The sequence below is a fragment of the Delphinapterus leucas genome, chromosome 16 (assembly GCF_059928025.1).
Source record: "Delphinapterus leucas isolate spDelLeu-1000000601 "Yukka" chromosome 16, BTC_Dleu_Yukka2, whole genome shotgun sequence".
NCBI lineage: Eukaryota > Metazoa > Chordata > Mammalia > Artiodactyla > Monodontidae > Delphinapterus > Delphinapterus leucas.
In genome coordinates, this window is record NC_143144.1 from 27,944,892 (window position 1) to 27,959,317 (window position 14,426).

Genomic DNA, 14,426 nt, shown 5'->3' on the forward strand with positions numbered 1-14,426 from the left:
CTTAACCACTGGACCACCAGGGAAGTCCCTAAATTAATGCTTTATAATGTGTATCATTATAATTATTGTTGAAAAATGTAATTAAAGTTGTTATACAATTATATTATTATAAAATGTTGAACAATATGCAAATTTCGCTCAATTTGCAAAATTCTATACTTATTTTGATTGTGACAAAGAACGAAAATGCAGTATTCTTTTCTTATTGTTAAAACACTTAATAAATTCCAAATACTACTGTAACAAAATTCTAGACAATAACATTTTCTTTCTTTAAAAGTTAAGTGAAACACTGATTTTAAATAACAGATTTAGGCCTATAATAGGCACCCAGAGTGCTCAGTTACTAATGCTCATGTAAAACAAGTATAAGCAAAGTAAAAAAAAAAAAAAAGAAAAAAAAAGAAAAATTTATGAAGACAAGAATTTAATTCATCATATTACCATGAACTACCCATTAGATAATTTTCTCTGAATATCCCAATTCTACTAACAGGATTTTCTGATTTGCATGAGGTCAAATCAGACTACATCTTCCAAATAAAACCCAACACAGAGATAGGAGCAGCGGCCCATGCATGGAATTTATTGTGTGCTACTGTTTATAAAATACTCAAATAGTCCTGCACATGCATAATATTTCCAACTTAGAAAGGAGACCATACAGGGTGCACTTTCTGGCAAACAAACAATAGATGGTTCCGCTGCCTGGAGCTCTGAGTTGTATTCCAGGGCATGAGGGAAGCAGGCCACCAAAGTAAAGGGAAATACCAAACTACTGTGGCAATCAATACAGGTCAGTAATTGTGAAAAATTAGCACATGGTTCCATTTAGTCTAACCAAGCAGTTCTGTAACTATCAAAAGAAAATGTTCAACATGCAGTCTTGACTTTTATGCTTCCACTAACATCTGAATGACTGAACAGAACTGTTGCTTCTATGCTGCACTGCTTAATCAAAAACACTTCCAGAACATTTTAAAATTTCCTTTGCATCAAAACATAAAACGATAGAAAGCCAGCAGTAAATCACCCTGGTGGCTATTTAAGCAACTTGAGTACTCACAGTAAACTAAAATTTCTCATAACATCTAGGTAACCTATACATGTCGTACCTGTACATCATAGGTCTATATATTAAATATTTGCAAAATGAAAACATGCATACACAAAATACGTCAAGTTTTACAGACATGATTTGAATTAAAATTTACTTTGACAATGTACAAACTTCTTTTAAAGTACCTTAAATGAGTAATTCTGTAATTCTTCATAATTCTGAAATTTAGAAATTTTCTTCTTAAATCTCTGGGGTGTAAATCTCAAAAGATCTGGGCAAGAAAGATTCTAAATTAGTTTTTGGATTTGTGTACAAGTAAGAGAGTCTGCCTAGAAATAGGTTATGCATTCATAATTGAAAAATACCAAGACTATATTACAGAATTAGCCACATTTAGGAATGACAGACCTGAGGTCAGCATTTTGTATAAATGCCAACTGGGTTTCTCAGCATTTTGCCCATAATTCAAAACACAGCTTAGTAACCTCGGAAATGTATTTTAAGACCATGCTAACTCATCCTTTAAAGACATTTCATGGGGGAAAAAAAAAGTCCACATTATCTCTTAGGATTGTATTTGAAGTTATGGTTGAAAAACAAAATCTAATTCTACTGAGGGGAAAAAGAAATCTCATTTGTAAACTTAAATGTGTGAACCACAAGCATAAATGGAGGTGTAGTTGCCCTCCACTGGAAATTGCCCCAAGCCCCTTGCTCACTGCTCTCCACCTTGGCAGCGATGACCCAATCTTATCAGATAGCACAACATGTCCCAGGGCCCTCAAGCCTCCATCCAGGAAGGGGGCTGGGGTCTCAAAAGCACAATGGTTTCTCCAGAGGGACTGTGACATTTACAGTCAGCTTGACCGACCCCTCCAGCTCCTCGGGTGATCTGTCCATTTGGGGCCCGAGCTGTGAGAGTCCCTGGGAAGCCGTGGGTCACTGGGCACCATGGTTGCCAGTCCCGTGGTTCTCAGTGGCATGTGCGGTGTTCAGAGAATTGAAACCATCTTGCTGTACAGCATCTTTCCGGGGTGGCATTCTCTCATTGATCCTATCCAAACCCTTTGCCTCTTCAAAACTGCAGATTCTATGTGGTGGAGAGAATCCTCGTATTGCTTAACAAAATGCAAATTTGATAAGTCAGTAATTGAAAAACATTTCTGAGATTTCAAAAACATAATTAATGATTTTTAAGAAGAAAGAAATTAGTTGTACATAGCAACATTTAAATCTTACTTTAACTGAAGCCTATCCCCATTCTAGATTTCCCCTTAAAAATGTGAAATGTTTAAACCTAAATATAAACATGACAGCTTCATAGACAAGTGTTACATAGCCTTAAAAAAAAACACACACACAAAAATAATCCTCCCTTGCCCCCAAGACCTCCAGGCAATGGTCTCAGGGTCTCAACCTGACTTCTACTACATCAATTATCTCCTACCTCAGGCCCTAAGATCACCAGTGACTATCACAGTAAGGCAGCAACAAGAGTAGGGGCAAGTGAGGAGGCTAAACAAGGTTAATCCTCAACATACAAATCTGTACCAAGAGCGTGGGAGAAGAAAAGAAAGTTAAAATTTAGCAGATCAGAACTACCTTGGAGGTCAAGGTATTATCGCCCCATTACCACCAATATGAAATGAAAAAGGTAGGAAATGCCTCCAGGAGTTAGATCTGTGTTTGGCAGATTGTAAAATGTATTTATAGTTCCATATTTTAGGATATGTTTTCCTTAATTCACTGGCCATTCACTGCCTGTTCTTTGGAAACCCAAATCAAAATAAACGGCAATCCTCCTCCAATTGTTATGGTTTCTCATTCACTTCATCTGGAGTGATGTATCCTCTATTATTAAAATGTACATTAAAAAAATTTCCATACTATTGGTTATAATTTGGTTGCTTTAATATGCAATCCCTGGGACTCAGAGTCTGTGCATGTGAACCAAGTAAGGGGTTGGGGCAGCAAAGCTTTCAGCAACGTGGAATACCAACCCAATACATGATATACACGGATGTAATATTATCAGCAAACACTAGTCCAGACTGCAGCACAAAATCATAGTGACATCTCTGCACTCTCAGGTGAATTACTGAAAATGAGTATGTCATTTTTATATCATGAGTATACCAAACCTACATCTAGAGAGGATTTCACTTCAGAATTAAAAAATCTGAGTAGCACAGAATCATGCAAAATATGGAACAGATCTTTATTTGCAACTGTAAATGCTATAATATTATACCATAACATGCTGTACTCTAAAGAATTCTGGAACATTAAATGCTGGTCGCATTACTATACTAGAAAAGGGAAAAAAACCAAATTGTCACTATGGAACTCAGTCCTTGTGATTTAAAAAGAAGAAGAAGAAAAAGATATGACTGTTAAACTTGATGAGTCAGTGAGTCTGATTCATCTTGGACTGTGCAAGCTAGAAGTAAGACACACCCACAGGACATTCTCTGATGCCCACCCACACACCACAGATCTCTGCCCAGTGCAAGGACTCTGATCGTACCTTTTTCAGCCTCAATAGCCTCAACTGTGGCTGTACAGAAGTGAGCAGAGGCATGCAAAATGAATGAGAGAGATGAGAAGGGTCATATCGTACAGCAGAAAAGGCAATGATTACTTAAAATATAACAGTACCCCATACTACATTATCATTTACAATTTAACATATATAGTACCCGTATTAGAGAGCCCCATCCAATCCCCCAATTCCTGACACAGCACAGTTTACACACAGCACTAAGACACCATCGCTCAGAGCACAGAACACATAGACCTATTGTAAACACAGACACCTCAGCATCCATGCAAATGCACACTAGTATTAATTACCCATCTTGAATTCAGTATTTTGATGACGTTAGAATTTTCCAACATGTTTATTATGTCACATCCATCACAATCACAAGGAAATTCTCTAGAGTGAAATTATGATGGTAGAATTGCAGCAGAGCAAACAGAATGAGATTCTTTTCTTTCATGTCTAACTGAAATAATACTTATCACCAGTTGGTTCCCTAAGATATAAACTAGAAGGGGTCAGCAAAGCTTTTCCTGTCACTTCTAATTCATAGGGCAAAGCATAAGCTGCAAAAGTTGGTATGGCTACAATGAAATTTATGGTCAGTAAACTTGGTGAATTACTCTAATTAGAACAGTTCCATAGTGCTGTCCTCTGTGGGTAATCTAAAAGGACTCCTCTTATCTACTAGAAACGTCCTTTCTATTATAACTGGTGTTCCAAATATCTAAAGATATCTAAAGATATCAACATGTAACATATATAAAAATCCATTTATGTTCAGTGTATCACGAACTCAAATCTACCTCAGGTACTAACAGCCTCAAGTGACGATAAGAAGGCTACTGAGCATGTTTTCAAGCCCATCTACCAACTAGAGAGGAATCAAGAGAGAGAACTGAGGTCTTACAGGCAATAAATCCTATTCATTTCATGATATGGACATACATATAGGTCATATAAATGAGAAATACATTCTTGGTATAGCTTGTCTCTGGCCCATTTAGAGAATTTCAACATATTTAGTCATACATATTTTTGTAGTCAAAGATTCTTTTGGTTCATTTCTGGGTTCAAACTGTATAAAGCACTCACACACTGAGGACCAGGACCAAAGATTGCAGAGGACATTATTGCCTGATAATACTGCCAAGTCTCAATTCTTACTTTACCCAAAGTGCACAAACTCATAATATTGATAATGTTCCATCCCTTCTACTTTGCTTCTTCAATGATAAGGCCAATTAGAATAATTACTCCTAAAATGAACTTTTAGCAGTACACGATTTAGAAATAATAAAATTTATCCAAAGCAGTTATTAATGTGAAAGGACACTGATGAATCTAAGGAATTAAAGAAGGCTAAATTAGATGTTTGTAATCTCAATCAGATAGTAAAGTGGGGACCCCCAAAAAAGGAGCATAAACACTGAATAAAGGAAGAATTAATTTTTCTCCACTGTTAAATCATATTACAAATTAAAGCAGATATACTTATTGTATACCCACTGTACTTATTTAAATCACCATTTAAAAAATCTAGCCCTGTACACTTGGAAAATACTCTTGGAATTTGTCCAGACAGAAAACTGGGATAAACGACCCACCTCTACTGGATCAGCCCTGGAATTCCTATTCTTCAAAACATGGACTATTTTCTTTATAATTTAGAAATTAAATAGGGAAAAATAAAATACCTATCAGAATCTACATTTTAAAGAGCTTGTGGTAACAGAAGTGATTTTATATGAGATATTTCATAATTTGTATTTTATATATAGTAATAAATTAAAAATAAAAAACTGATTATCACTGTAAGAATTAGTATCTATTTTAGTATGTCAATAGTTTTAAAGTCTATAAAAATTTTTTTCAAATTATGAAAATGACAATACACTTTTGGGGGCTTTTAATTTTATATGCATTTTCTAGGTCAATTTATATTCTCTGCTCTTTCCCAAGGCCTCTAAATGCTCCTAAATGCTTTTCAGGACACAAAATGTACATCACACTCAAAATTGCATACCATGTTAAGCTTGAATGCTTAGAATTCAAAGAAGATCATCTTAAGCTTACATATTAAGCTGGAAAGAAAGAGATCTGATAATTGCAAAATTCTATCTGAAAAGCACTATTTTTCCTCAATTTTTTTCAGTTTTATGGGGCATCTTGACATGGTCTTACTAAGTTTGAGTGTAATGCTGTTTCAGACTGTGTTCCTCAATACTACACAGGATAAGTGATCAAGAGGAATTGACCTTACTATAATATAGATGGCCACATATTTTCTCATATAGGTCCTCATGAAGGTAGCATTATAACGGCTAGCTCCCAATCAAACTTCCAAGAAGAAAATGCACATAAAATATGATTATCAAATCCTACTCCAACAGAGTTATGCAGTTTGTAAAAACACTTGAGAAATATCATAAATTAACTGTAAAGTTATTGATGAGACAATTTCTATTTTCTGAGAATAGGACGGAGGTCTTAGAATTTTAAAACTTTCTTTTTGCAATACTTAGCTCTCAGGTATTCATGTCAGGGGTCATGTCTACTAAAATTTTAAATGTTACATAAATTTTTAAAAATCACATGGGTGATCATACTTCTGTAAGAGTTTTGTTATTTGTTTCAAAATGGGTTTGTCTTATGATAGAGAAATCACTTCAACCAAATGTAAACCACACGATCAAGATCCATTGCTGGCAGAGCTAGGGAGCTATCTAGTTTCCCAAATCGGACCCCTTAAGCTCAGCACCATCCAGTAACTCACTCTACGCCGGGAATAGACAGTCCCTTCAGTAAAGCTGTCTTTCAATCCTTCCCTGCAGTTGGGGGTGATTTCAAAGTTGGAAGACTGAGCTTCAGGCTGCATGCAAATTAAGAATAAATAGATGTGCTGAGCTCTCAACAAAGCATGTAATTAGCAGGCACTAATTGCAAAATCTGAAAGAAAGGTTTGCTGTGGATACAACATAAAAGTAACAAAATATCCAAGGATAACTGAGAGATGACCATAGTTTAGATTTACTTAAGTATGAGACCCTTCCGGTTTTCTTTTCCTTTACTGAACAAACAGGAGGAAGGATATGGCATTTTTCAAGTTATTAAAATTCATCCTTTTTTATTAACATTCTTGCTAGTTTTATTGAATGTTTAAGGTCTTAATTTGTTTTAATGAAATTATTTTTTGCTCATTTTCCTAATGTTTACAAGATAATAAGAAAAATGAAGGGCAAGAAATATAAAGAAAATCAAAGCAGATTTTTTTTAAATCAAAAAAGAAACCTCATTCAAAATGAAAATTTGAAGCTATAATTTCAAAACATACTTATATATCTCACATATACCAGTAGTGGTAGCAGACAACACAATAACATATAAATAGAACATGTATAGGCTACAAGTAGAAATTATTTGTCTACAGAAAAATTCTTTTTATTTATTTAAGCATTTATTATGAGACCGAGTGAAATGAAATTGTGAAAAGTCGATCTAATTTAAATTTATTCAAAATTTAAAATTAAAATTTCCTATTTTTTTGCCTTAAAAATTTGACTAATTACAACACCAAACATGACTGAGAAGATATCAGATCTGTTGCTTCCTGTTTTAATACAACAATGACCCTTGGAGGGCTGTCAAAAGTGACTACAATAAAACATAAATTAAGGCTTTACATATCACATTTTCTGCTTTCCAACCACAAGGGAAAGAAATCTAGACTTTCAGTTATTGGGTATAGTCTATAACATTCACATCACTTTCTTCTATTTAATCTGTAATGGGCTTTCAAAAAGTTAACCCAGTATTTACACAAATACTTACTCCAAAAAAACTTAAGTTTTTTTTTTAATATAAAATATTCAATGAGCCAGATTACAGGAATGCTTTACGTATAATTCTTTTTATTTTCATGCAAAATAAAGGCACACTTAATAACACCCTTTCAATTTTGACTTACAGGATTTAAATTCCACCCCTTATAACAATGACTTAATATCTAATGTTACATTCATGTTCAGAATGCACAAAGTACAGCAACAATGCAGCAAACCTCAAAACAAGGTGCTACAAAGTTGCTTCTACATCAAGACAGACAAGTGTCTGATAGAGTAATTTAACTTAACATACTTTTACAGACATACAGCTAACCTAAAGAGAGACAGACAGATTTAGGAAAGCAGCTACATCTGCAGAGGAAGGAAACAGCGTGTTACAGACAGTCAATTATACATAGAACATTTGACAAACACCACAGAAAACAAACTTTGGCATCATTTACCAGGGTACAAAACCTTGCACAAATGTTTTGGCAAGTGAAGTGCATAAGTAATGTTCTGGGGCTCAAGCAGATTGTTAATTCTAAAATTAACATCTGAAAATATAAGCACAGTCTAATACAATTACATAAATTAGAAAGATAAAAAAATAAGAAACTTGGAATTACATTTCCATTTAAGTAATATGGATATCCTTGATTCACATTCTGAAACTGAAGCTTTAAAAAGAAAATGGTGCATTAGACAAACGAATAAATATTTCAGACATTATGATATGAGTTATTCCCATATCATTTCATGAAAAGCTGAGAGACCGATCATTATTTTCAATTGAAAGGAATACCCATTGTATCATTTTCTGGCCTGGTCAGGTTATTAATCAGACACTACCTATCATATAGTATTCTGCTTGTATCAGCTGCTGAGACAAGAACTAAAAAGCAGAAAGAATTCCCTGCATGCATTATGTGTACTGTTAGCAAAAGAGTGAGGTGTGCCCCAGTCCATGTGAGGCACAGCAAGTTGCATAACATCATTACCACTTTGCAGGGTCTGCCGTCCTCCAGCTAACACTCCACTAGGCAACATCCCTGTGGGAGTCAGGCCCTTGAGTGTCAGCACACTTTCACTCTCCTCCCTATAGCAGAGAGATATAACAAAGATCAGAGACTTCCAACAAGTACTTAGGTTAAAAGAGGAGATGGGGCCCAGATGTAGGCCATGTATGTAACTTATGACATTCATTGCTATTACCATATTTTCCTCAATTCCAAGATATATATTTTTCCACGTTCTAAATGTTTCAGATATGAGGGTATGCCGTATAACTGAGACATATATTGTTCTTCCTGAAAAGCTTTATTAAATATGTGGTGAGATTCATCACCAATGGGTATCATAATATTGATAAAATATGGTATTTCATGTCTGATATAAGCAGTTTTGCAAACAAATTTTTAAGGACTAACCCATTCATGTGCACCCTTAAACCTGGTCTTCCTGAATTAACCCCAGGAAGACAATTTGTGACTCCAGCAAAAAGGACTTCCTTTATAGATGAGCAAGTTCATCAGGAACACTCTAAAATGTGCCCCCTCCTCCTTATTATGCTCTAATTTTAAGGTGTAGATCTAATACTTTCATCACAGAAGGACAAGAGATGCCAAAGGTGAACAATAATAATCACAAGGGTCAAAAATACTAGTTTCAAAGGGACCTGTGTTCCCCTCTTCAACATGTAAGTATACAACTTCTTTATAGAAAGAATGCTACTATATTGCTTTTAGATATCAAACAGGACACCGCTTATAATAAAGTATAATAAAAGTGATTTCTGTAAAACAAATCATTGGGAAAATATATCATTACCTGAGAACAGAGAAGACCCTTGCCATCTTGCCAATTGCTCGAATTTTGTTTCTTATGATTTCTTTCCGGGCTGCAGCTGAACCTACTTTCAATGGAATAAATAGAAAGAAAGACTCAAGTTTAGGGCATCCATACTTGTACCATTCTATTAGCCTGCTTCACTCTCATCTGAACCAACACCAAGCCCCTCGCCACCAGCTCACATGGAAGAAACTAGATGAACTCATGCCCAAAAGCTTCTCTTTCAATGTTTAGCTCAGCACTGGTCTAATACTGGGATCTGACACAAATACAACTGAAAAGTAATCAGCCAACTTTATCACTCTCACACTACTGACTAACCAGTAAAACAGCAATGGGAAAGAAACTAGAGTCCAACCTGTATCACAAACCAGAGGACAAAAAAATGGTAACAATTCTACAGTCTTTGTTTAATTCTCATGAGAGCCTATGGCATGCAGGCTAGCAGACTAGAACTGGTCACAACCTTTAGGCTTCTGTTTGATTATCATAAAAGCCTTTGACATGCAGGCTGGAAATATCCCATCATACTATGACAAAAGAAGCTTCCTTGCTCAAAGTTGGTCTGAAAACAGTGATATGAAGCGACTACTGGGCAGGTGACCCAGAACGAGGGACCATAGCAGCATTTCAACAATGTACATCTCAACCTCATGGACTAGGTGTCCTCTAAGGTCATGCAAATATATACAAGCTTTTACATCCCTAGGTGAGTATGACACAAGGAGAGTGAGCAATGAGAAAAGACTCCCCAAAATCATGGCTAAAGAATCACTAATGCTTCATCTCCAAAGGGTTAGCTGCACTGCCTATCACTGATACAGAAGAGAATATATCAAAATAACTGAATCTTTGCCTGAATAAAGACTCAAACGTTGTTATCTTCCTTCCCTTGGCCTCCAGAAAGAACAACAACAATCTCAGTCCTGTTATTTCATATACGGCAACTAGAATCACTCTGGACCCAGGAGTGTGGTTCCTTAGAACTGTGCTTCAACATGATGAAAACAAACATATGGAAGCACCGTGGTTGAGGAGAAGGTTAAGGAAAGGCTAAAGACACTAGACCAAAAGGGGCCTTAGGTACACAGAGGTCTGAACAACCAAAAGTCTTTTGGGCTAGAGCATCTTATTTAAAATTCAAGCAGTCCACAAATACATATAATTAAAAACTAAGATGATGACTGGACCTTACTGCAAGGAAACAGAAAAAAAGATCCAATTTCAAAGATGAAAACAAAAGACATATTTTAGAGAAAATAGGCTCCACAACCATGTTTATGATGCTCTAAGTGTAATATTATGAGTGCTGAAGCTATAGCTTTTACAAATCCAAAACTGTGTAGGTCCATGGTACTACACAGGTATTTTTAAGATGCCAAAAAAATTACTTAAAATCTCAAAATCATAGAATATTGGAATCTGAAGACATTAGAGATACTGCAAAGTTCAATTTCCTCATTTTATAGACAAAGAAACTAACTTTACTAAGTGTCTTGTCCAAGGACACAGGGTAAGTCTGATTCTCTTCAAATAAATTAATATATTTTGTTTTAAAATTGACAGAATTTTTGAAATAGCCAGACTGGGGGAGAGGAGTACAGAGATGGGGGAGGATGGCTGTAATGAGATACATTCACATTTTCAGCCTTAATTTATATATCTATAAAACTGAATGATATGTAAACTATACTGATTTCAAATTAAAAATTCACTGGAATATAAAAACACTTTACAAATCAGGATTTTAAATCAGTCTACAAACACATCATGCATAATATTAAAGTAAATGTCCACAGTAAAATTACTTTGGGGAATCAGACAGACAATCAAACACCCCTAGTCATGCAGGGAAAAGTACAAAACATTACAAATAAGCAAAAGAATGAAATTTTAAAACAAGAGGAATGAAAAAGAGGGAAAAATATTTCCATGCACAGAAAGACAGATATCTTGGAATATGACTTCTAAAAACGTCAAATTCTAACTTAGATAAAACTTAAACTAAATTTGCACAAGGCCCAAGAGGACTCTGCATAAGTATACTTAATGAATACACAAACTTACATGGACATGAGAATAACTTATGAAGTCATATTTCAAAACAATGTTACTCTGTCTGGTCTGTACCTTTTTTATTGCCATATATGAGCCGTTCTTCAGATGGAGAGTCCAGAAAAAAGGAAGTGAATGATGGAGAAAAGGTGGTTGAGACAAATAAAAAGATAGAGATTTAACTTGGCAGTGGTACTGAAGAATGAATGTAGAAAGAAAGGGAGAAAAATGAAGGTCCTCATATTTGAAATTTGAAAAATGTAGTACTGTAAGATCTGGCAAATAAAGGAGGTATGCCACTGGGTAGAGCTCTAAAGGAAAGATTTCTTAAAAGATATGTGTTCAGAAGAAATTATGGACAGAATGACTATAATATTTGATGAAAGTAGACAAATTAGGGACAGAAAAAAACACGTGAAAACACATAAGACTGATAAAAGACTGTGCTAACAACAATCGCACATTTATATTAATACCCTTAAGGAAATGTGTCACCCATGGAAGTATGTTAAGTGAAAGGTAATGACACAAATGAGATACAAACTCATGTGGTTCTTCAAGGACACCAACATCTGCAAAATCTGTAGCATACACAGAGAAATGTAGGTAACTTTATAAACTACCTCAGTGGAAAACCTTACCCACTCCCAATAAAGGAAAGGCTAAGCCTCCCACACTCCATAATAACAAGAGCACACAATTTCTTGAATCAGAATTGTGGAACTTTTGCACATACTCAGGATCAACGGTATGTGCTGTCTGTTCCCAGTCCAATCTGGGAGTTTTAGGGACATCTTTTTGCACAAATAGCAACAGATTGTTTCAAAGCAAGTAATAGCTCTTAGAGTAGGCAGCAGAGATGTCTCATTTGAGCTTTCCATTCTAATGCTGAGATACATGATTCCATTATAGGAAATGCAAAGTTTTAGTTTAGTAAAACTATAACACATATGGATTATGTATTTCCTTTACCAAACTCAAGACAAAAGATAAATAACTGAAAGAAACAGTATGCATTCTAAATATCATAGAAATCAGTGTTCAAAAATTCCCTTTAATGATTACATAACACCTCTAAAAGGAACACTATGTGCATTTACACATGCAATATGTTTATGCAAATTTTTGCCTTTAAAAATAAACCCACATGTACATTAAACAATACAGAATACCAAAGGCCATCACTTAAGAAGAAAGAGAGTCTTATTCCTTTAGCCAATTTCAGCCTTGAATATGCAAAATCTACTCTTTCCTTCCTCCCAGTGGGAAATGTCCAATCCTGTTCTTTACTTTCCCCCACAGAAAAGCTAAACCCTTATTGTGTCTCCACAGCAATCCCCAACCCAACAAGTTTTCTTTCTAAGTCAGATTTCTTCCCAGGCCCAGTCCATAACATGGTTCCACTGCTGAGTAGGAAAAGGGGAAGGAGAGGAGAGAAGGTATGCTATCATGCTCAAAGGAAAGAAGAAAAGACAGCGTTAAGGGGAAGAAATAAGGGAATATGTGTAAGAAAGGGAAACAAATGTAGTTCTAGTAGCTCTTTTCCCTATCCCATCCTAGTATCTATCCTAAACTCCCCCCCTTTCCTCCATTCCTCAAGGTTCTTTCTCCCCCAAGCCACTCTCATTCCTTGATGCAAACTCCCATACCCATATTCAAAAAATTTTCTTGGGCTTCCCTGGTGGCGCAGTGGTCGAGAGTCCGTCTGCCGATGCAGGGGACACGGGCTCGTGCCCCGGTCCGGGAAGATCCCACATGCCGCGGAGCGGCTGGGCCCGTGAGCCATGGCCACTGAGCCTGCGCGTCCGGAGCCTGTGCTCCGCAACAGGAGAGGCCATAACAGTGAGAGGTCCGCGTACCGCAAAAAAAAAAAAAAAAAAATTTCTTGGCGTCCCTGCTTTTAATACTTGGTAGTGTAAGGGTGAATAAATGTGGAGTAATTGCACCTGCCATGTTGGCAGTGAAGGGAGATCTATTTCTAGTATTCAAAGCTGGAACTCAGTGTATCTTCCCATAGAAACATTGTCATAATTTTTTAAATTACTTAAAGAGTGGGAAAGAATTTTCATCCTCTCTATTCCCTCAATCTATGGAAGAGAAGATTTTGAGAAGTTGGGTGACTTTCCCAAGATTACACAGCTAGTATAATGGTAGCACCAAGACACCTGAACCACTGATCCTTTTCACTAAACTACAGTGCCTCTTTAATGATCAAATTTGATTCATCTCTGGAGTGTAAGAATGATATAACAAGTTGATAAATAAGCATAATTTATCATTAATAGGAAAAATGTTGATAAGATACATAAAATCTCATTAGAAGGAATATAATAAAATTTTATATTTACTTCTGGTTGAATTCCAAAAAATGATTCAGTATCTATCTTCTTATAAATCATCAGTATCTAAACCAAGTACTATATTAGACTTAACAAGGAAACTTTTTTCCTTTTTTACTATGGAAAGAGGACTAAAGCATCACCTATCACTACTCCTATTTAACACTATTAACAATATTGATACAAATTTTTTTTTTTTTTTCGGTATGCGGGCCTCTCTCACTGTTGTGGCCTCTCGTGTTGCGGAGCACAGGCTCCGGACACGCAGGCTCAGCAGCCATGGCTCACGGGCCCAGCCGCTCCGCGGCATGTGGGATCTTCCCGGACCAGGGCACGAACCCGTGTCCCCTGCATCGGCAGACGGACTCTCGACCACTGCGTCACCAGGGAAGCCCAGATACAAAATTTTTGAAGAAAAAGAAATAAAAGGTAAAAATGTAGAAAATAAATAATATCAGCCTTATGCAAATGACATATTTTTTAAAGTGAAGGAAAACAAAAATTACCGTAGGAAGTAATTCTGCTGATCCAACTTGTTGAACATAAGATAAACCCACAAACATATAATTCCTTTATACAGTCAGAAAATATAAGAGAGATACCAGTTGCAATAGTAATAAGAACATAAAACACTGAAATATTAATTTAACTTGGTAATAACAGATTTTTCCCAAAGAAAAACTATATAATTTCAAATAATTATATATTAAATATATTAAAAGGAGTAATTATAGTAAATGAACTAATTATATAGA

At 35.7% G+C, this 14,426-nt stretch overlaps 1 protein-coding gene across 11 annotated transcripts in view; it reads right to left on the minus strand.

The window, feature by feature from the left end:
- Positions 1-559: 559 nt before the first annotated feature.
- Positions 560-14,426, minus strand: part of PPP3CB (protein phosphatase 3 catalytic subunit beta) — a 49,907-nt gene continuing 36,040 nt past the window's right edge. For 8 of the 11 annotated variants that reach the window (XM_089897672.1, XM_089897667.1, XM_022590888.3 and 5 more), the window contains 4 exons: positions 9,257-9,341; positions 8,428-8,525; positions 3,588-3,617; positions 560-2,178 (listed from right to left, as the gene is read on the minus strand). In XM_089897672.1, the coding sequence (XP_089753798.1) occupies positions 2,000-2,178; positions 3,588-3,617; positions 8,428-8,525; positions 9,257-9,341 (392 nt within the window). In that variant the 3' untranslated portion in view covers positions 560-1,999. The remainder of the gene's footprint in view (positions 2,179-3,587; positions 3,618-8,427; positions 8,526-9,256; positions 9,342-14,426) is intronic. The other 3 variants (XM_022590889.3, XM_022590891.2, XM_022590890.3) reach the window with 3 other exon arrangements.